Here is a 21,053-nt window from a genome sequence, read left to right as displayed (position 1 = left end):
ATTTTTGTTTTGTTTTAGGAGGGATATTTTAATAGGAACACTGGAATCACCTCTTAAAATACTCCGAGTTCTCTGCTCATCCAACTTTACTGACAACTGAGTCTTCCTTATTCCTGTCTATGTTGTTACCGAGATAGATTACCTCAAACATGTGTCTTACATCCAAGTAGTTGTCTGATAAATGGAAATAAATGAACTTCTCAAATGCAAGGGGACTTCAGAGTTCAGACTCTTTTGGAGAGCTTCTCTCCCTGAGGCTGTGATGTATGTTACGTAGGTGAATTCTTTTTCATAAAACATTTGAGTTTTTGCATCCAAGAAGTAAAATGTGAAAATGTATTTAGGTGTCCTTCCTTTAACTTGGTTCTACAAACAAGAATGGTGTTAACGTACTCAGTAAGTAATATCACCTCCTGTTTTTTTATATAGTTGCACTAAACTACCAGTCAGAGGGAAGAATGCTGCAACTGAACCGGGCCAAATTTAGTGCCAATGGGAATTGTGGCTATGTCCTCAAACCAAACTGCATGTGTCAAGGTAAGAAAAACAAGCAAAATAAGTGGATCACTTATTGCGTGAGAAGAGTGGGTGTGGATCCTTATTATAGTTTGTTTAAGACTGCATTTCTGATGCTCGAAGCAAATGAGACAGAAGGTATCTATAACTAGATCACGAAAATTGCACTTCTTTCACATTATGTGACTTCTCATTCTTACAGGTGTCTTTAATCCAAATTCTGAAGACCCACTGCCTGGTCAATTGAAGAAACAGCTGGTTCTGAGAATTATCAGTGGTCAACAACTCCCAAAACCACGTGATTCCATGTTGGGAGACAGAGGAGAGGTATGGGACAATTGGTGATTGTTCTTGTGTGTTGGAGAAGGTTTATTTCCATATTGGCTGGGCTAAGGATGAGGATTTAACTTCCTGCAGTTATCTGTCAGGAGTCATAGAACATGAATAAAATAGGTCACTAGCATTCTAGATCTTTAGGTGGTTTTCTTAATTTCTGCATCACAGGAATGGTCTGCTGGTTTTCCTCCAATTGTCAACACAGTGCCTCCAGGAGAAGCAAAAAAGGGCCAACAAGCTCATCATGATAAGTTTTTACTCACCATAGTACTCTAAACATCCTCTTTCCTTCAAAACACCCTTGCAAATAGTGCCAAGTCAGTCTGTCTCTTAAAAAAAATAAATGTAGAAAACTGCTGAGCTTGTCATGCAAGGCAAGCAGGGTTACCTGGGAGTCCTTCCCTCTGCTTGCATGAATCTGCTCCCAGTCCTCCATTTAGCACCGTATTATTACATGTTTTCTTTCTGTCCTTCATTCTGGCTTCTGTTGTGTGATCTATTCTTTTTTTAATTTTTTTTTTCTTTTTTTATTGCTCCCTTATTTGTTTTATAAAACCCCTGGCAACTTCACTTAATGAAGTATCAGACTAAAAGGAGCCAGATCTGCAACCTCTTGGCAACTTTTTAAAGAAGCTTTCTTCATTTCTTGTGCTGTTTTTTGGTGTCACAATGTCATCCACATGACTTTATTAAATATTAGTCTTTAATGAATACTAGGATGAAGTTTTGTCAGAGTTAAAATTTCATTTTAGCCTTTTGCAATTAGAATCAAACCTCTCAAATGAGTTCTTACGTGCTTGAATTTTATATGAATGTTGCAATCAGCTTCTAAATACCCTTTCTCCACAGAACTCTTTAGGTGACTACATCAAACCAGGTAAACTTCCCTAAAAAACAAACACAGTAGAGTCATACTGAGGGTTTAGTGAACCTACCTGTGTTTTAATTAATTTATTTCCATTTCCATTTCTTTATTTATTTCCACTCTTATTAATATGCAACAACATGGAATTTGTCCTAATTCAGATTGCACTCATATTTCAGAATATGAAGAATAATCTGTTGGAATTTCATTTTATCCTGAACAGTAGGGGAATTAATTCATGCAGAACATAATCTTGGAAGAAAACTACCTGAGCCCATGAAGCCAGTTCCCTACAACTGTTAACAGTCACGTTTGAAGTGATTACTCTAGAAGTGCCTGCAAAACATACAAACTTACTCCCCATGTCAGGGGCCAACAATATATAAGAAAATTAACACTGTTAAGATAAAATGCCTAAATAATCTTAAGGAACAATCTGCACCCAGTCTGTCCAGATACCAAATTTGCAGTTAGTTTAACCCTGAGCAAGGGTTAGTTTAACTTTCAGACAAGCACCTGTAGCCTGGCTCATCCTACCCAATTTCCTGTGCTCCCTGATTTGATTGCTGTCAGTGTCTGAGCTAAGTCAGGTATCTACACTATATAAGCCTACTCAGAAATAAAAGCCCTGTTGAAAGCTACAGTAAGTTAGGTGGTGTTTAAAATTCCATGTTTTATTTTATGTTTCCTTTGCGTATAATTATACCAGAGAAAAATCAGACCTTTATTGTGCTGACCACTCTATGTTACGAAAAAGATTTTATAGAATAGAGCTAGGCAAACAAGATAAGATGTTTGACAAATACATTGTGTAGTCTTTCCTACTGAGAATGAGGTGTCTTTCGAAAAGTAACAAAAAGCAGATACAACACTTCTGATTTTTCTTTAGTGGTAGAGTATTCTATAGGGACATGGGCACAAGGAACATCTGTGTTCTCCCTAAGCATCAAAAAGACTCTTCATTCTTGCTGAGATTGCATTGGCTGTTTACATTCTTGGTATCTGAAAGCAGTAACAAGCTTTCAAAAAATCTAATAGTTGGTTATATGTACTCTTGTCTTCAATGTTACTTTTACTTACTGGGAGACAGATGGTAGATTTGGGTATCAGGTTGCTGTTTCAAATGACATATAATTGAATGGGTCCAGCATAGATTTTTTTATGAGCCACATCACAGGCTGGAACACAGATTAATCTTTTAAAGCTACCTGCCTTTTCCTACTCCTTGTGAATAGGGATAGAGGTGTCACTCTGAGACTCAACTCTGTCAAAACTTGTCGTCCTTTCAGAGAACACAAGTAAAAACTGAAGAGGTTCAGGCTAATTACAGGAATATCTCTGTGGCTACCTAGTAGGATGTGAATGTAAAGACTCAGTGCCAGGATAGTCCTCCTTTGTGATCCCCAGAATGTCCTTCCCACTGTTGCCTTCAGGGAACTTATAATTCAGTTGAGGTTCACATTTAATTAAAAGAGGTCTCCACAGAGTCAAAGGCTTTCTAGTCTTAGGTAATTACAGCAACCTTCTACAAGACATGCTCTAGTTTTTCAAGCTTACATTCTAAGCAGAGTTTCTTCCGGAAATGGAAGGTAGTAATAGGAGATGTTTGCAAATCGGCCAGAGGTAGAACTCGACCTCCCATTTGGTTTGACCATTGCCTTGTCCATTGTGCCATGACACTGAGATTTTTAACAGATGACTCTTGATTCTTGTTGGGATTTTTTTAATGTTGCTGCTTTAGAACATGTTTATCATAATGTCTGTTTTGAATATATTTTAAAGCTTTTTCTCAATTATTTACTACGTTAGAAAACGTTCATATGCAGACCAGTGTTTAAAGTTCATTTGAGAACACAGAAATAGAACAGAAGAGAGAAATGATCACAAATGCATACAACATGATTATTCTAAATTATGCTTTTAGATGATTTAGCCAGAGATCTCTCATCAGCATAATAATCCATTACAGAAAGGCTCAGGACCAATAATTAAGACAATAATGTACAATACTCACACTGTAAAAGCTATGTGCTTGAATTTAATCCTTGTCACTCTTTCAATATTTGTTACTTTCTGTTTTCCAGATCATAGATCCATTTGTTGAAGTAGAAGTTATAGGCTTACCCGTTGATTGCTTCAAAGAACAAACTAGAGTAGTTGATGATAATGGTAAGATTATGTGGGTTTTAGGGTTTTTATGGCTGAAATATCCTCATTCAGGCAAGTTTTGCTCATAAAGATGAGTAGATGAAATTTGGTCTCTATAGTGGCAAAGCACCAAAAAATTGATTTAAGCATTCTTAATGTTAATCAGACTTGGATCTTGAGTTGTTTGACTGAGTTGGTATAACGTTGTGGAGGTTTTGGTGTAAAACAAGTAATTTCTCTGACTTCTCATTGTATGTGAGAAGGGTATTTTGAGCTTGCTCTGGTCAAAAGAAAGTCAGGTTGTCCAAACACCTGCTGAAAGCAGGGCCAAATTTAAGTAAGATCCAATTCTATTTCATGCAAATTCCTGTGTTATTGTGCCTCTACCTGAAGTGAGTGAGAGTACTGGGTTTTCCAAGAACAATGATCGAACTATTACAAATATGAGAATGACATTGCAGTTTAGGCATTCCTTATGTAGGCAGTTGTCTTTCTTCTTGCATCTTGTGAACAAAATATCTAAAGCTGATTCCTTCATTCCAAGGTTTTAACCCAATGTGGGAGGAAACGTTGGTGTTCACACTACACATGCCAGAGATCGCACTGATTCGGTTTCTTGTGTGGGATCATGATCCAATTGGTCGTGATTTTATTGGACAGAGAACAATAGCTTTCAGCAGTATGATGCCAGGTAAGACAGAAACGGTGAAATCCCAAATCGGTTGGCTAGGACTTCTTCTTCTGTGATAACTGAAGCTGCGAATGCTGGATTAATGTGTGTGCGTGTGTCTGCTGCAGAAATTTCTAGTTAGAACAAGACACTGGGAGTTTGGACCCTGAGTTCTCTACCTTGGTCCACAACTGACCTATATGATGATGAAGAATAAATCAATTAACTCTATGGGACTAGATTTTTAAAAAAGGGTAAGATTGTTAAGCAGGATGGCTAAATATTTTGGGCTTGGAAGACTACCATACAGACTCTTTACTCCTGTTATCTCATACTGCTTTTTCCTCCATTTTCTTCACAGCAGTTTTTGAAAGACACTAGAGTTTTGATTGGTCATATTACTGTCAGTAGTAGTTTAATATAGAACAGATAGTTACCTACTCTAATTATGGGATCCAGGTTATTAAGTGCATTTTCTGTCAGTTTCCTATTTCTGTTTTCAATTCAGTCTTCTTTCACATTCAAGCGTCTTCTGTGTATATTCTTCTTTCTTTCAAAGTAAAGAAAAAAGTTTGTGTTTAAGATCAAAAACAAACATCCAGTCTCAATAAAATGAACTTAGTTGAAATGTTTGCGGCATGAATAATGGACTGTAAGTCCCCAAGGGAGAATGTAGTCAACTTTAAGTCACAAATTGACAGCAGCAATAATGGACACTGGAAAAAACAGGATGTGGCTTTTTTTATAAAATAAAAGGGACAAGAAGAAATGGCAGTTAAGTTCGTAAGTGGTGTCACTCTTAGATAACTGAGTGTGGCTAGGTGATGCACAAGCCTGGATGCTTATTGCAGGGAGGAGCTGGGAAAAAAATAGTTAATTTCTTCTGCTGTTTACAAAAGGAAAGTCTCTTCCTATCATCTGTTTCAACTGCTTGTCAGCTTTGTTCACTCTGTTTCAGGTTATCGACACGTGTACCTGGAAGGTATAGAAGAGGCATCCATCTTTGTTCATGTGGCTGTTAATGACATCTGTGGTAAGGTGAGTGCCTTCAGTGTAATATAGTACAGCTTGCATATGTAAATAAACTGACAGGATTTTGTATCACACTAGGGAAGCCCGGTGGGTGAAGGTCCAAGCTAACGTGTTTGTTCAACTAGAGTAAACTTCATCTCTGTGATTGCCATGGTAGCCTGAGATCTTTCTGAATATACATGGAGATAAAGGCAAATTGTAGGGAAAGTTATAAAGAGATTCTTGCAATGCCTTTTTGAGGGAGCCATAGGGAAGGTTATTTCATTGCAGCATGCACACATTTATATAAATAAGTCTGCTTGTGTCCAGTACACTAAGTGCACCTTGCTGAACAAAAGGTTATACACCTGAACCACGAGTGCTTCTTGCCTGAAAAGCTTATTCTATAAAGGCTCTGTCTGCCTGATGCTTTCACGTTTTACATTTAGTTAAATTCTTAAGGCTTATTTGCTTTGGGGTTTTTCTATAATAACACTTAAAATGCAGAGGAAAGATGATCCTTATAATAGTTGTTGGACTTATTTTCACCGCTTTTCTGTTATTAAGAGTGTGTTTGCTTCACATGCAGGAAAAATACAACTATCTGGGTGCTATATCTACATTCACATGAGTAACTCCAAGCTGAAAGTAAAGCCCTAACTTCAAACTTTTTCCTAGGCCAGCTGAAAATGAGATAGCTTCTTTCCTCACAGTGCACTGGATTTAGTTCCTTCTGTGGTATTAATTTCAATGAAATTCAGGTAGCTAAGTATCTTGGCAGTGCCTTTAGAATCTCAAAACCAGTTTATATCCACTCGCAATGACCGGCTGAGCTTTCCGTAGTAGCAAGCTGTAAAATCAGCATCCTGACAGCAGGAGGCGGCATTGAATAGGCCGGGAATTCGTGAGTTCCTTTGCTTGTGGTGCTGTTCATTAAGAGGAATTAAAACATTTCTCATATGTTTATAAACATAAAAAATTCTTAAAAAGGAAAACAGCTTTCTCAACTGCTAGATTTTAATCCAAACTCTTGTGGGATGAAACAGAGATAAATCCCAGGAAAGCTTCATTTTGTATTTATAGGAAAAAGGGCTATTTCTGGAAAGAATGTCACTTTAGACATTTTAGCTCAGTTCCTGCTTTTTTTTTATTTGATGTCTAATGCAAAACCTTTAGGCAGGTATAGCTTCATCCTGACAGGGCTAGGAGTTGTGCCTGAAACTCCCTGTGATGGCATTATGAATCTGTGTAAATTTAGCTCTATTGAGCAAGAGACTTTAGAAGATTTAGGTGAAAGAGAGGTTGTTGGTGTTGGTCTGAGCAGGACAGACCAGATGAGCAGTGTTTAATTTTGGACTGTAGGACCTGTCACAGATAAAAGGCTAGTACCCAGGTCATGGTAAAATGGTCATTTAGTCCCAGGCTTCAAGGAAAAGTGATGGCAAGCTGAACATTTCAATGCTAAGATCTTTCTTGACTATATTTTTGGGTTCAAGGGAACTGTATAGGATGTAAGTCATGCCTGTTTTGACTGTGGGTAGTTTTGACTGTAAGGTTACTGAGACAGTAATCTTACAGTCACTTGCTGGATGCACGCATTGGCACTGATTCAAACAGCTTTACATTTTGTCATGAACTTCTTTGGAGTTCCTGTGTCCAGATCTATTGCTCATTCTCGAATAGTTCTATCAAACTCTCCATGATTGTACCACGAAAATCAGATAGCTCAGCCTCGGGCACGAGGCCAGTGGGAATTGAATTGATCCGATTAGTGACTCTGTCCCTCACCTGTGTCCTTTAATGAAAGCAGGCATCTATTTGCTGCATGCATCCAGTAGAGATGACAACTGCCTTGGCTAGCCCTACTCATCCTTTTTGTAAATTCTTCTTTTCTGTTCTGTTCTTTAGTCAAAAGGATGGAGAATAGGCACATTCTCCTCCTCTTCCCAGTGTTGTGTGCATTCATGAAGCTCCAGTTGTTTGCTACTTTCAGGTGGTGTCCTCTGCACTGCTCTCTCAGTACTATTGTAAGGATAGCAAATGTGTCAGTATCCTTCATTGGAAGTCAGTCTGTAGCTTAGTATCCACTGGCAAATGGGATATTTAAATGAAAGACAAACTGGGTCTGCCTGCCTTAATCACTGATTCGTTAACTTCATCAGTTTCCAAGTCACTGCTCTGGATAGCAGTGTTTCATGAAAGAGGCAATGTTCATAGTCTTTGTGAATGTTTTAAGAGTTTTCACCTCAAATCTCCTTTGGCAATATTGCAACGCATTATCTCTCTTTTAATCCTTCCTTTACCTAGCCTTTCATGATTATTTGCTCTGATTGGCTTCTTCATGAGTAACTGGCTGGTGATAGTTATAATTTGCAGTAGGGCAACATGCCGATTTAAACTTGGCAGCTATTTTGAGGACATTAGATTTTTTTTGGTAAGTGTTTTAAACAACTAAAAGACCCTTGTGTATCATGGTGTCTCCTCCCTGTCCTTATCCACTAGATTCCAATCTACTGCACTGATTTGTTTTTTTGATTGCTTTATTCCTTTTTCATGTTCTGTGTCTATTAGACATCCTTTATTGTTTCTTATTATCCTTGCAGTCTCTTTGGGTTTGCTGGTGTTAAGACGCTGGTGCTGTGCACTGATGTGATTAAAATACAAGGATTTGGAAGGAAAGCTTGTATGTTGGGGGGGGGGGTAATTTATAATTTTTAATAAAAACTACTGAAAATATGGAACAAATATTACAGAGTCCTTTCTGGTTTGGTCTCTCTGAATCATGTTCTGCTTTGATTTTTCAGTTAACAAAGTTCTGTTAAAACTAGAATTATTTCTCTGTTTCCCCTCTCTTAATTATGGGCAGAAAAATCACCACAGTTATCAGCCTGGATTTACCCATCCTTTATTAATCCAGATATTCTAATGCAAGCACTAACCTTTTGGGGCTTTCTTCTAAATGTAGATATTCTACCTGCTCAGTAGCTTGATATTACTAAAGCAGAGTCTTAGATTTTTTTTCAGCTTAACTTGTGTTTAACTGAAATCTCTTTTAGGTTGCACTATCTCCTGGAGACTTTTCTTTGTCTCTGTCTCTTCTGTAGTCTATCCATGTATTGCAGAATTTCTTGTGGTTTTCTAGATGTGCATATCTCTGAGATCCTCCCTCACTGTTATTTTGCCTTTACTCTGTCTGTTTGTGATTTCAGTGGGCTTCTCTTTGTCAAAAAAGTCTACTTTTAGAAGCAGAGCGTTTTTAGACGCCTTGAAGGTACCCCCTCCTGTCTCAGGGAGGTGTAGTGACCACCACCACACACCTGCATGCCTCTAACTAGTTGCTTCATTAGCATCAATGTTTCCTTATTTGCATTTTGAAGCTCTTCAACTCATGTAACATGAATTGCAACATTTGACTTGGTCAGTTCTGTTGGGCCATTGATCAGGCAGAGAGCCCTCTATGTATGAAGCAGATCCAGGATGAAAGTCCTTCTATACCCTTCCCTTCTCTCTTCTTTGAGTCTCTACCTCTACTGCCTTTTCTCTGGTGTACTATAATGCACTTCTTTCACACGGAAAAGAACATTAACAGTGAATTGTTCGCTAAATTGTGAGAAAGCCTCTTGTGCTGTTTTTCAAGTCTGCTTTAAAGAATGAAATAGTCCTGTAAAATCTGGACTAGAAGCTGAAAGCACGTGTTCTGGATCTACATCAAAATGGCTCTCTTTTTTTCTTTTTTTTAAACCTTTTTTTTTTTCCCCCTCCGTTAACCAAATTTGTCTTTGGGTTCTTGAATCACTCCATTGATTCAAGCAATAGTGGCTAGCTTAACAAAGATGCACCAAATAAGCTAGAATCATACCTTGGCCCCTGCACTGAGTGTCACCCATTCCATCAGTGCTTTGCTTTTATTTTTGTTGGATATTATTTGTGTGTGTGTGTATGACAGTTTTTTTCTGGGTTTTGCAAATATTTATTTTGTCTGATTTTTATAGCAATAAATTCGTGTACTTGCCAACTTTTATCCATTGGAGCAGAATGCTTTTTCCCTTCTCTCCTGAACAAATGCATAATCTCCTTTTGAAGCTTTCTAGTGAAAGTGAATCCACAATGATCCAAGCAGACTGTTCAGTAGTCTGGCTCTCACAGAAAGTTTACTAATATTTAAATTACATTTTCTTTGCCTTGTATGGGAAAAAAATCAATCCCTACCTTCTTTATCTTATCCTGTATATACTTTTAAAGGCCATTTTAAGTCTCTTTTTAATCATCTCCTCCTCACACTGGATCTTGGCATGTGGTAACTAAACTTCAGTCAACTATAAAAATAATATTCTGAATGCTTTCACTGGGCTTTGTGTCAGACAAATAAACCTTGATCCCATATGGCAGATTGTGCAGGACATTTGTGAACAGAAGCAGCTTCCTGTACAGCTTACTGTACAGTGCAGCTAATATCTATCCATTAAGTCCTACAAAGCAAAATTTGAAATGCATGAGCACGTACTTGAATATCTTGGGGTGAAAGATAGACCATTGTAATTTAAATGAGACATTTATGTGCCATTGTTTGGCACTGCAGAAATGTGATCTCATGTGACATCACAGGGTAAAAACTGAACTGACAGCAAGTGCCAACAAGCATGGATGCTGATCAAATTTTATCATGGGTTTCTTACAATGCATTTCAATCACAGGCTTATGTACTCTATTTTTATTAATTCTTTATGCTACAGCTACTAAAGAGGGTCTGATCTAACTGGGAAATAAAGGGAACAAAGGAGGAGAAGTAGATTAGGAGGGAAATGGTTCTTGCTCTGCTTTAAGTGATTTATGTGTACGAGACTCTACGTACAGAGCAAAACCAACATACTCTTTATCAGGCATCAGCCTATTGCTTTTAAAGTTGGCAAGTACACCTGGAATTTTACAGGAATGCTGAAACTCTCTGTTTCAAATGTAAATCAGTTGTATGATGGTGGGAGATTTATGATGGTGAATATATATGTTTAATGCTTAAATAAGTACTGAAGTATATGAAGTACTGTATTATCACCCTGACTAACTTCACTTGTTTATAGTGTGTTTTTTTCAGTGATGAAAACATACATGAGTGTCTTTGGATAAGTGTTGTATGGTAGGAAATTATCAAAATGTAATCACACAGGTAGAAAGTGAAATATTGGATGATCATTTGTCATGCATATAGTTCAACTGCTATTCATGACAGTGCTCAATTCAATTGAAGTGTTGATCTCCTTTATACTGAAAAAATATGATACTCTTACATCCACTGTTTATTTCACAACAGTTCCTAAAGAATGTAAATCTCCATTTGAACATCCAATTTATTATTATCTGTTTTAAGTCAAGAATATTCTTTGGCTTAAAAGGTCACTATCAGCTAAATTCTGTAACCACCTCATGTTGCATGAAAAGTAAAATTCAAATGATTTTAAAGCAACTTTTAAAAATTATCACCATTTCTATAGCTTGTTTTGTGTTTGGTTTTTTTGGTTTGGGGGTTTTTTCAGTTTCTTCTCATTTACTCAGAGCATTCAGTTTTGTTCCAGAGCTGGAACCTCTGTTCCATGCCACAAATTTCTTCTCTAAAGTATGAGTGCTAATCACTATTTCCAGTTTAAGAAACAGGAAAACATCCGATGTCCAGTTCTGCCCAAGTATAATGTTCTGCACAAGGCAGATAATTCAGCTCTGTGTTTCCAATTTAATTGAAATCACCAGCAGTTCTAATTGGCCCAGTCCTAACGTGTTTAAGTCTACAAAATCGCAGGTGATTTATTTTATTGAAAAACATGCTTAAATTTTTTTTTAACTACTGCATTTTCCAGCTGGACTTAACTTGGGCAAGGCCTCAAAGTTAGTAATGACACTTTAAGATAACATAAGCTTGCAGCATTTGTTGCTTTATTTTTATTATAGTGTGATGCAGAAGCCTTGTTCGGGATTTCCTACTAGAGCACAGTTTGCACAGAATGTGAATTCACAGTGCAGAAGCTAGTTGTACTAATTCCTCTGTGGCAATTCAGAAGAAGCATTTACACCACCTACTTTAAATACATATGCTTTGGGTGCCCAGATTAGAAAGCTGGTCTCTGTACTCTCCCTCTGTAACCAGTGGTGGTCCTTTCAGAGGTGGTTCAGAGCCAGAACCTATTTTAACTGTTCCATGTTGCCCTTGGAGAAGTACTGCTATTCTAGTTGATGACTTTGGGAATCCAGGAGACTTGCATCTTAACTTAAGTGGGGGCTGGGGGTTGATTTACATTTTGTATAATTATCTCATAAATGCTAGCATACATTCTTTAAAGAAACGACTTAAGTTTGCAACAAATCTGCAAGTCTCCATTTATCCTTGGATTCCTGTGGTGAATTGATTTCCTATGTCTCCTCCAGGTTCTGCAGTATATCCATGTCATTAAACTGTTGGGACAGATGTGTGCACATTGTGTTGGAAAACTGACCCATACCTCACAGAGCTTTGTGTTTAAAAAAACAAAAACAAAAAACAAAACCCCAGAAAGCTGTATTGCTAAAAAGGAAGCACTCTGATTTTAGTCTTAAAGAGTCTGAAATGTGTGGCATTATGAATACCTCAAGCTTTGTGGCTTTTAACACACACTGAGAAACTCTTCAGCTTTCAGAATTAGATCCTTGTAGACTGAAATATTTTGGGTTTTTTACTTTTTCTTTTCAATATCTAGTGTTTGTTGTAGGTAGCTATATGCTAGTAAGAAACTTATGACAAATACAGAGATAAGCCTGGTTGAAAAATTTTATCTAAAAACATAGTTGAGCAAAAAAAATGTTAAATTTTGCAAAGCTGCTGTTACTGATTTTTTTTTTTTTCTTTTCATTTTTAATCTCTGTCCTATTTCTGGTTTAGTTCTCATGCTGATGATAAGAATATGGCAGGAGACTCTGTATGTGTGTGCATATGTGAACTGATCAGTTGTACGTGAGTTCCTGCACCCAAAGGAAGAGACTTGCATTTTCTATTAAGGATTTTTTTTTTTTTTTTTTTTTTTTTAAACTTTTCCAGGCCAAACAAGCTCTAGGTCTAAAAGGCCTGTTTCTCAGAAATCCAAAGCAGGCCTCTCTGGACAGTCATGCTGCTGGTCAGCTCCATCGCAAACATTCCTTTAGCAGCCACATCTTGAGACGGACAGCCAGTGCACCCACCAAAAGCCAGAAGAAGAACAAGAAGGGCTTTCCTGAAATTGCTTTTGACACAAAAGACAACAGCTCTGAAGGAGCTGGTGAAGACCGTGAAGTGGAAGCTGCCTCACAGCCTCGCTTTGAGCAAGAGCCAGAAAGTGCTTCTCTGTCACCAGCTCCCCGAGATGGTGCCAGTGGGGAGGTGCATGGCAAGGGGTTGAAAGGTAAGGCCCATAGTTCTCGTAAAGCCAAAAGCCAAAGTTGTGCTCGAGGGGGTGCTGCTTTCAGTGAACCCATACAGAGGTCTAACAGGGTCCGGCTTCAGGAGCACCAAAGCGAGAAGCAAAGTGTCTTTGCACGCTGTGCCATCAACAGCTCTGGTAGGATTGGAGTGGCCACCAATTGCATGAAATGCATGATTGGTTCCAAAGAAAGCCCAGATCTAGAATGCAAGTGGAGTGACCATCCTTCCAGGCCTATTGCTAAAGATACACTTCACCATGATCAGTATAGCAGTATAACCGGAGAAGAGAGGTTAGAGCTAAAAAACTGGGGTGTTAAAGGTCAGCCCAGGCGGCAATCAGATTTGCAGTCTTGCAGCAGCCCTGGAACTGCCGATGATCTAACAAGGAGCACCCAGTCTTTTGTGACCCCAGGGAAGAAAAATGTTGAATCTAAATGTCACGGAATAAAGGCTCATTCCCGGCAGCGGTGGCAGTGCCAATCAGGTGGCAAGTATGGAAGCACTGTCAACTTGGTTGCAGCCAGCAATGGCTCTGTATCCTCCAACTCCAGCAGTCTAGAAAGCCTTGGAAGCCCAGAATTCCCCAAGCACTGGTCTGAAACTTCTCGAAGGCAAGTGGGCACCCTACAGAGGGAAATGAACGCCTTGTTCGTTCAAAAATTGGAGGAAATTCGAAGTAAATCCCCTATATTCTTTACTGGTAAGACCAGATTTTCTTCACCCTTCTCCACCTTAGATCACATCATTGTCTCAGCTTCTGCATAGCATCTTTACTTAGAAGCTCCTGTATGTTGTTTTGCTATCAAGAGCTCTTTTTCTTTATTTTTGGCAATGACAGAAAAAAAGTGCATAAATTTTTTTTTTTTTTTTCCTAGACGTGTCTGGTTTAGATTAGTCCTTTCCATGCCTAGCTAACCATCTGCAGTAGTAAAACTGTCAATAGTCCATGAATGTTTGGATTGTTTGTTCAGGGTTTTTTGTTTCCTTGGGTTTTTTTTAGTGAATGTGGTATGATACTAAGTAAATTTTAAGATCCAAACCAGAGCATTAAGTAGAGACTGAATATGGTAAACCCATATTAACAAACAGTATTTCCATTATCAGTATTTGTGTTTCATTGAGGGATAACCACATCAGAAATGATATCTAATGTGCACTCTGCTAACAATAAAACCAGTTCCTTCCTCAAAGAACTTGCAAAATTACTGCCATCAGTTCAGGGATTACTGGATGGAATTCTCTGGTCTGGGTTATTCAGGAGATCACACGTTATGAACATAGCAGACCATTCTGGTCCTAAATGTATAAATCCCTAGTATGCAAACATTTATAGATGTGCTTAATGTTATGTATATGATTTGACTGTGACCTGAGGGCACAGTTGCACAATATAAAGCAGCAAGGTATGTGAGCTGATGTTACTTGACATCAGCCAAGCTAGGTGGACTGTTAGCATTTCCCAGTTGCGAAGTAAAATGCGTCCATTTAAAAGAAGGCTGCTTAAGCTTCAGCATTTTACGGTTGTTTCAAGCCAGGAAAATGCATGTGGTCACTGGGATCACGTGACTGTATATTTACTCAGGAACTGTATGTTTGTAAAGATGGAAAATAGGAACAGAGGCAACCAAGGTATATATTTTAATAAGGAGACTGGCTTTTTTTTAATCCTGATTTGGCAGGGAGGGGAGGGAAGGGAAGAGATTTTGACAAGATTTTCTGTTTCATAGAAATGTGAAGAGGAAGTAAAGAAATACAGCTTTTGTCTATGACTACAAGAGCTTCTCTTCAAATCCCTTCCCCTCTCCCTTAATTGTCCAAGGAATTTGGACATTGATGGTTACCTTTTCAGGAACAGTTAAGTGACTTTGATGCTTCTTATGAAGTAATTCCTTTTGTAGTAACAGATTCTGACTGCCCACCTATAGTGGACTTCTTTGAAAACCTCATACAGAAATTCAAAATATTCTGTTTGTTTGATCAATTTAATCTGGTTGAGTGTCTACAATTTTTCTTCATTTCTCTTTTTTTACTCTTTTTTTAATACATTTTTTCTAATATCTGCTTTGAGCTTTTAGGAAAATACTGGGACAATGGGAGGGGGAGGGGAGAAGTTTGCCGGTTCCCATGACTTGAAATAAATCCAAAGCAGCAGAACTTTTTCTATGCCCAAATTGTTGGCATTAGGCTTTTCATAAGCTCTGAGTAGTGTGACATATGAAACCATTTCCCATTACCAGTGCCAGGTCCCCCGCCAGCCCCCCAAGTCACTAAATAAATATTGTGATATGCTTGAAATTTGATTAAATCCATCTGACTTCTCAAGCATGGAATCAGCAAACCTTTAAAATGGTGAAATAGTCACTTGGACTGGATGCTGATGATCCAGTGACAAACACTATGTTTGCACAAACAGCATGCTTTCCCCATCTGCCTGCTATTTTAGTGCCTTGGGCCAAGAAACCAAGGAAACCAGTAACGTTAGCCTAATATGGCTGCATTTCATAATTAACATTCTGTTGATGGGAAGTGCCACAAGGATGAGACAGGAAACTATAGTCTCTAGTTGTCCCCTTTATGGCAACCGCATTACAGTTTCCAGCATTTTGCCTTGCAAGTGTGCCTTAATCTATGCTGATGGCCTAGCCTAGATAGGGAGAAGGAGAGCTCATTAGTCTGATCAGCTCTGGACTCCTCCCGATACTCCTTCAGATACTGAAAAGTCTGCTGTGTTGTGAATGGTGGATTTTGCTTATGGGCACATGTGCCTTCTTCCCTTTTAACACTCCCAAACGAATGTAATATAGGCCATTGAACAGCTGTCTCCATTGTTAAGCTTCTTGCCACTACGCTGGATTGGAAATACTGGTGCTGAAAGGAAAGGCACGGTATTTCCTCGGCATTCTTTGGTAATGCAGATGATTTTTTTTTCATAGCATTAGGAGAGGGCTTTGGAGAAGGGGAGGCCGGATTCCATTCCCCATTCCAGTGGAGTGCATTTCTTGAACAATAGCAAAAACTGCTTTTTATTCTTCTATGACAAAGCAATGGACATAATATCCATCCATTTATGGATGCCATTGAGTGCTCTGGTTGGTCGGAAATTCTTAGGATCCTACAAAAATGTGTGAATATTTCTGTCTGTTTCCCTTCCCTCCCTCAGCACTAATTTATCCTGTTATCTGCACCTGCCTTCCCTACATTAACTGGATTTTTCCTCTGTTCTGTCCTATTATTCCACATGCACACTCTCTCTCTCTAGTTAAGAACTGAAAGGACAAGCAAGTCAAAGGTAACTGTTTACTGAGTGTCACTGATTCAAGCGCCTTGTTGCCTGTAGTCCTGGTTTTTGTTTGTTTCCTGCCTTATAATTAACTGCTCCTATATTCTTAAGGTTGTTGTCTGGCTCAGTGGTGCTTTGCTAGTTCTTGAATGCATGTTTGCATTGTGGTTTGCAGTTGTGGGAAATAGTCTTTTTGGCATGATGGCTTTGGCTCTTAGGGTACAGGTTATAAACATGGCAGATGGATGGAGCATTTTCTTCAGGTAATTGGTGGCTGTTGTGATTCTTTAGGATTGTACTGTCAGCCTGGTGTTCATGAACCATGCATCTGTATAGTTTTTTGAAAAATAAATTACAAACTTTTTTAGGAAAACAGAGTTAGTCTGTTTAAATTTTTTGTTTTGTTTTTAAAAGGCATATTGACTACATTCCATTGTATGCGTACAGATCATTTTATTTGTAATTTGCTCCAGGAGTCCTATGCTGCTTCTCTTCTGAGTAATGGATCATTGGGATCATAACTGTTGGTTGGGCAGTGGTGTTCTGATTATTATATGTGGTCTGATTATGATCTGATATGCTGACATGTTTGAGTGCTGGAAGGAAGGAGAAAAGCGATTCAAGTGGTGCTGGATGATGGAGGAAGAAAAGTTAGTTTATGAGAGGAGACACAAAGGACACAAGGAAATTGATGGATACAGTTGTTTGAATTAGATAATCAGGAAAGTAACATGATGCTATTATGCATGGACTGAGATGTTTTGAAAGCAACAGGGCTTTTGGGCAGCTAAAACTGAACGAGCAGAAATTTTTGCCGCTGTTAGCCAGGCATTTGAAATCATAAGTTATTTTAAAAATCATGATTAATATATGCAATTACTACCTTAAAAACAAAATGATAAACATAAAGAATAAATGTTCAGCTAAACTGCAATTTGTAATAGCTAATTAACCCTGTATCTCTGTTTTTCTTGTTTCTTTTTTTTTCCTATCTTTTCATGTCTCCCAAGTAGATGTCTGCCATTTCTCAATACAGAGGTCAGTCACTTCTTTATGCAGCCTAGAAACTATCACCGAAGAGCCTGTTATTGCCAATGAAAACCAACATGCCAGCCTTTTCTTCCCTCTACCCATTACTCCTTACAGTGATTCTGAAGAAGGGTCTGTATCTGATCATTCCACTGAATCTCGATCAGAAGTAAGCAGCACATCCAACCGGCCTCAAGAATCTCTACTCACTAGAGAACAAAGAACAAATCTGGATGCAGAAGACCAAGTGCAGGTAGTCACCAGAGCAGCTGACACAAGTTTAGTAGTCCAAGAAGATGAGAGGACAAGCATAGCAGGATGTCTCAAGGAAGAAAATGGTTGGACACAGGCATGCGGTAAAGCTGAAGATCAGCTTGGATTGGCAGTGCATCCTCAAAAAGCCTGGCTGGTAGTGGCAGCTGGTAAGACTGCTGGCCAACCTGGTGAAAACTGCCAGAAGCAAAATGACCAACCAGGTCAGGTATTAGCAGACATGAAAAGCACCATTGAATCCAAAGGGCAAAAAATTGGTGCAGCAGCTGTTCTACTCCAGAAAAACAATGCGATTAACAGCACACAGACAACTTTGCTTTCAGACACTTTCCAGAAAGCCCAGGCTTTACCGGTTCCTGTTTCTCAGACCAGCTCTTACATGTTAGTAAGAAGGTCAAAGAGTGAAGGACTGAAGATGTCAGACTCCTCAGCCTTAATAAAAATTCCAAGTAGCCTGTCTCCAGCAGCAGAGGTATACTTTGATGCCACTGTTAATGACCGGATCTGGAGCAAGCTAGATTGCAGCAATCATCGTGACAGCATGTCTTCCTCTTCCAGCATGTCCTCCAATGACACTGTGATAGATCTCTCTCTACCGAATCTAGCTCGCAAAAGCCTTCCAGATCTTGGCATCCGTCACGAAAATTTTGAGCCCCTTGCCATAAGAAAGGGCATGCGCCCACGATCTGCTACAACATCCGGTAACGAGATGCCAATGGTGAGCAAGAGCAAATCCAATCCTAACCTGAGGTCTGGCCAGCTGCCAGCGGATGAATTGTGCCCCCGTCCTCTTGCCAGGAGCCCTCAGGATGCATTCTCATCCATTCCTAGAAGGCATACCTGGAGCAGGCTGTACATGGAAAGTCTCAGACAGTCTTCTAACAAATCCAAAGCACACGATATGGTTGGGAATAACCAGGCAAAATCCAAGAGTCTTGGAGACCTTACCTCTGATGATATTGTGTGCACTTTTGAAAGCAAATACCGTAGCATCAGCAGGAGTTTTGTCACTCGATCAATGCGAGAGCAGCGCCGCTCTTCAGGCCTGAGATCCTCAGTCAAATCCCAGGATGAACTGACTGAGCAGCTAAAGAAGCTGACAGCCTTTCAGCAGGAAAATGACATCACTTCCCCTATCAGTCTCGATCCAACTGAATCTGAAGAGGAAGGGGAGAGCTTGGGACTCCTTCGCAGGTCTTCCTCTCGCAGTCAGAGCAGGGTGCGGTACATTGCCAACAGGGCTAAGCAAGCTCAGGAGAGACAGCGGCTGCAAAGCCTAGGCCAGCTCAGTGGGAGTCCCATCGAGGAGAGAGGAAATCCAGAGGGAGCCTGCAGCGTTGCAAAAGCAGTTTGTATGGATATAGCTTCTCCTGCCGTGTTTACATCCCAGCCTAAGAACCAAACTGATTTTAATACTGACACAGAAGTCTTCTTTATGCTGAAACTGTAGTTCTGGGGAGCACTGAATAAGGCAATGTTTACATACCTGTCCAAAAAACGTAGTGACCTGAGAGGCACAAATATCCTCGTATGGCTTAGTGCTTCCTGGCCTTCTCTTGATTGTAAGGATACTTAATATCATGACTCCAAAAGAATAGATGAGTGTTAAAATTGTCAGCAGTTTGTGGAAATAGAACAATCAAGTGAAATCGGAGACTTAATATTTTTACAGTCCTGATGAGCTGACCTCCTTTTTTTTTTTTTTTTTAGTTACACTTTTCCCAGCCTAAAATTTGGCCTCCTTTGTGTGTGACCACTTGTTGCATTTGCAGTTTGCTCTGTGCAAATCTCATGTTCTTTACTAATTTCAGTAATTGCTTCTTATAATGGGTAAACATCTATGTGATGTTAATGACTGCTAAGGTAAATTTTGCTCTTACAAATTGTGGATCCATGAAAAGAGGCTGGATTTAAAACCATACTCCCTGTTCTGTTTTAGTTTTTTGGAAGAGCTTGAGGCCTCTGAGGGTATCTTCTCCGGGAATTAATAATGTAGTAAAGTCCATCTTCCATCGTGGACCTGTTTATTTCAGTGAAAATCCATATTGTCTCTCTTTGAAGAAGAGCTCTCACTATGTTCCAAAGCAATGCTTTTATAAACCAAGCTTGTTTATATATATAAATATAGATATACATTTGTGTGTATGCAAATATATGTCTGCACATATATGTATACATGCACACACTTGAACTGTGACTGTTCCTTGTCTCAAAATATAATCTGTGGGAATGAGACAGGAGAGGGAAGGGAATTACTAGAAATAGACAGGAATATCTTCTGACTTTAATTCAGACATGGCTAAAAAGCATGCTAGTCTCTTCTTGAACACAGCACCATCCCTTCTTTATGGTATTTTAAGAATGCTGCTGTATATAGCACTTTTTGGATGAATTTTACTATTTCTGTATTGCACTGCCATGCAAAATTTTCAATGATATGTTTTAAAAAAGAGATATTTAATTTTTTTAGATGGACATATTTAGAATTAAATACCAACCTAAACAGAATAATAATTTTTCCTCCCCGATTTTTTTTACTTTTTAGTTTTAGGGATGTGATCCCTCCCCCCCAATTATTATGTCATTTATTATAGATGTACATTTTATCAGTGATGGAGAAGAATGTTTACTGAGATGCATTTTAAGGAGAAACAGAGGTTTAATTTTATTTCAGGCTGCATAGAGTCTCTATTATTGAGAGGATATTTTGCTTTTGTTTGTAATGATTCTTCTGTGTATATTGCAAAATCTAAAAATTTGTTTGTAAGACTACCTTACACTACTAAAATAAACATATTTAACCTTCCAGCTGTTGACTCTTTAGCTGTAACATCACACTTTTTCTATGCTGTCTAGAAGTTTGTGGTATACAAACATGGTTAATTCTATCTGCCTTGTTTTAAAAATTCCTTAGTGGATAACATTTAATTTTACTCTTTTTCAGAGTGGTAGCCATTTCAGATCCAGCTCAAATTTTCTCAGGTCCAGCAAAACGCATGCAAGTATTGGTAGAGACTGGCATTCTGTTGTTGTGTGACAGAGCACATGGATCGTTTCAAACTGATGTCTGTCTTTGGCAGCCAGTGATGGCTCTATAGATGAAAATTCTAGGGGAACTCATGTAATTAGAAGCCAAACGGACATAATCCAAGGACCTAATTTATTCTATTACAGCTCTCTAAGTAAGATAGATAACCCTGTTTCATCACTGAGGTTGCTTAAAGTCTGGCTGAAAATACTGCAGCAAAAATTTGCTCTTCACCTGTCCAATTCAAAAATATCTTCTCTTCCTGTCCCAGCAAAATGCACAGTGAAAGTGCACATTTCTTAGTTCATACTCTCTCCTGGAAGGGTTGTCAGCTTACTTGTGGGTTGTGGGACTAGAAAGGAGTTCTTGATTTCTAATTTTAGTATTGTTTGGCCACAAGCATTTAAACTCTGAGATAGCAAAATGTAAGGCTCACTGTAGCTAATGATATCATCATGACATGGAGATAGGGGCTGG

General features: G+C 38.8%; 1 protein-coding gene across 18 annotated transcripts in view; it reads left to right on the top strand.

Annotated features, from left to right (window-relative positions):
• The window catches only part of PLCH2 (phospholipase C eta 2), a 119,913-nt gene extending 99,557 nt beyond the window's left edge, over positions 1-20,356 (top strand). For 7 of the 18 annotated variants that reach the window (XM_030018900.2, XM_041124158.1, XM_030018902.2 and 4 more), the window contains 7 exons: positions 430-537; positions 719-843; positions 3,802-3,886; positions 4,410-4,556; positions 5,494-5,573; positions 12,607-13,666; positions 17,260-20,356. In XM_030018900.2, coding sequence (XP_029874760.1) covers positions 430-537; positions 719-843; positions 3,802-3,886; positions 4,410-4,556; positions 5,494-5,573; positions 12,607-13,666; positions 17,260-18,998 — 3,344 coding nt within the window. In that variant the 3' untranslated portion in view covers positions 18,999-20,356. Of the gene's footprint in view, positions 1-429; positions 538-718; positions 844-3,801; positions 3,887-4,409; positions 4,557-5,493; positions 5,574-12,606; positions 13,667-16,225; positions 16,256-17,256 lie in introns of all 18 variants that reach the window. The other 11 variants (XM_030018910.2, XM_030018908.2, XM_030018909.2 and 8 more) reach the window with 9 other exon arrangements.
• Positions 20,357-21,053: the final 697 nt, after the last annotated feature.

This window comes from Aquila chrysaetos, chromosome 6 (assembly GCF_900496995.4).
Source record: "Aquila chrysaetos chrysaetos chromosome 6, bAquChr1.4, whole genome shotgun sequence".
In the NCBI taxonomy this organism is placed as follows: Eukaryota; Metazoa; Chordata; class Aves; order Accipitriformes; family Accipitridae; genus Aquila; species Aquila chrysaetos.
This window is presented reverse-complemented; position numbering and strand designations above follow the sequence as displayed.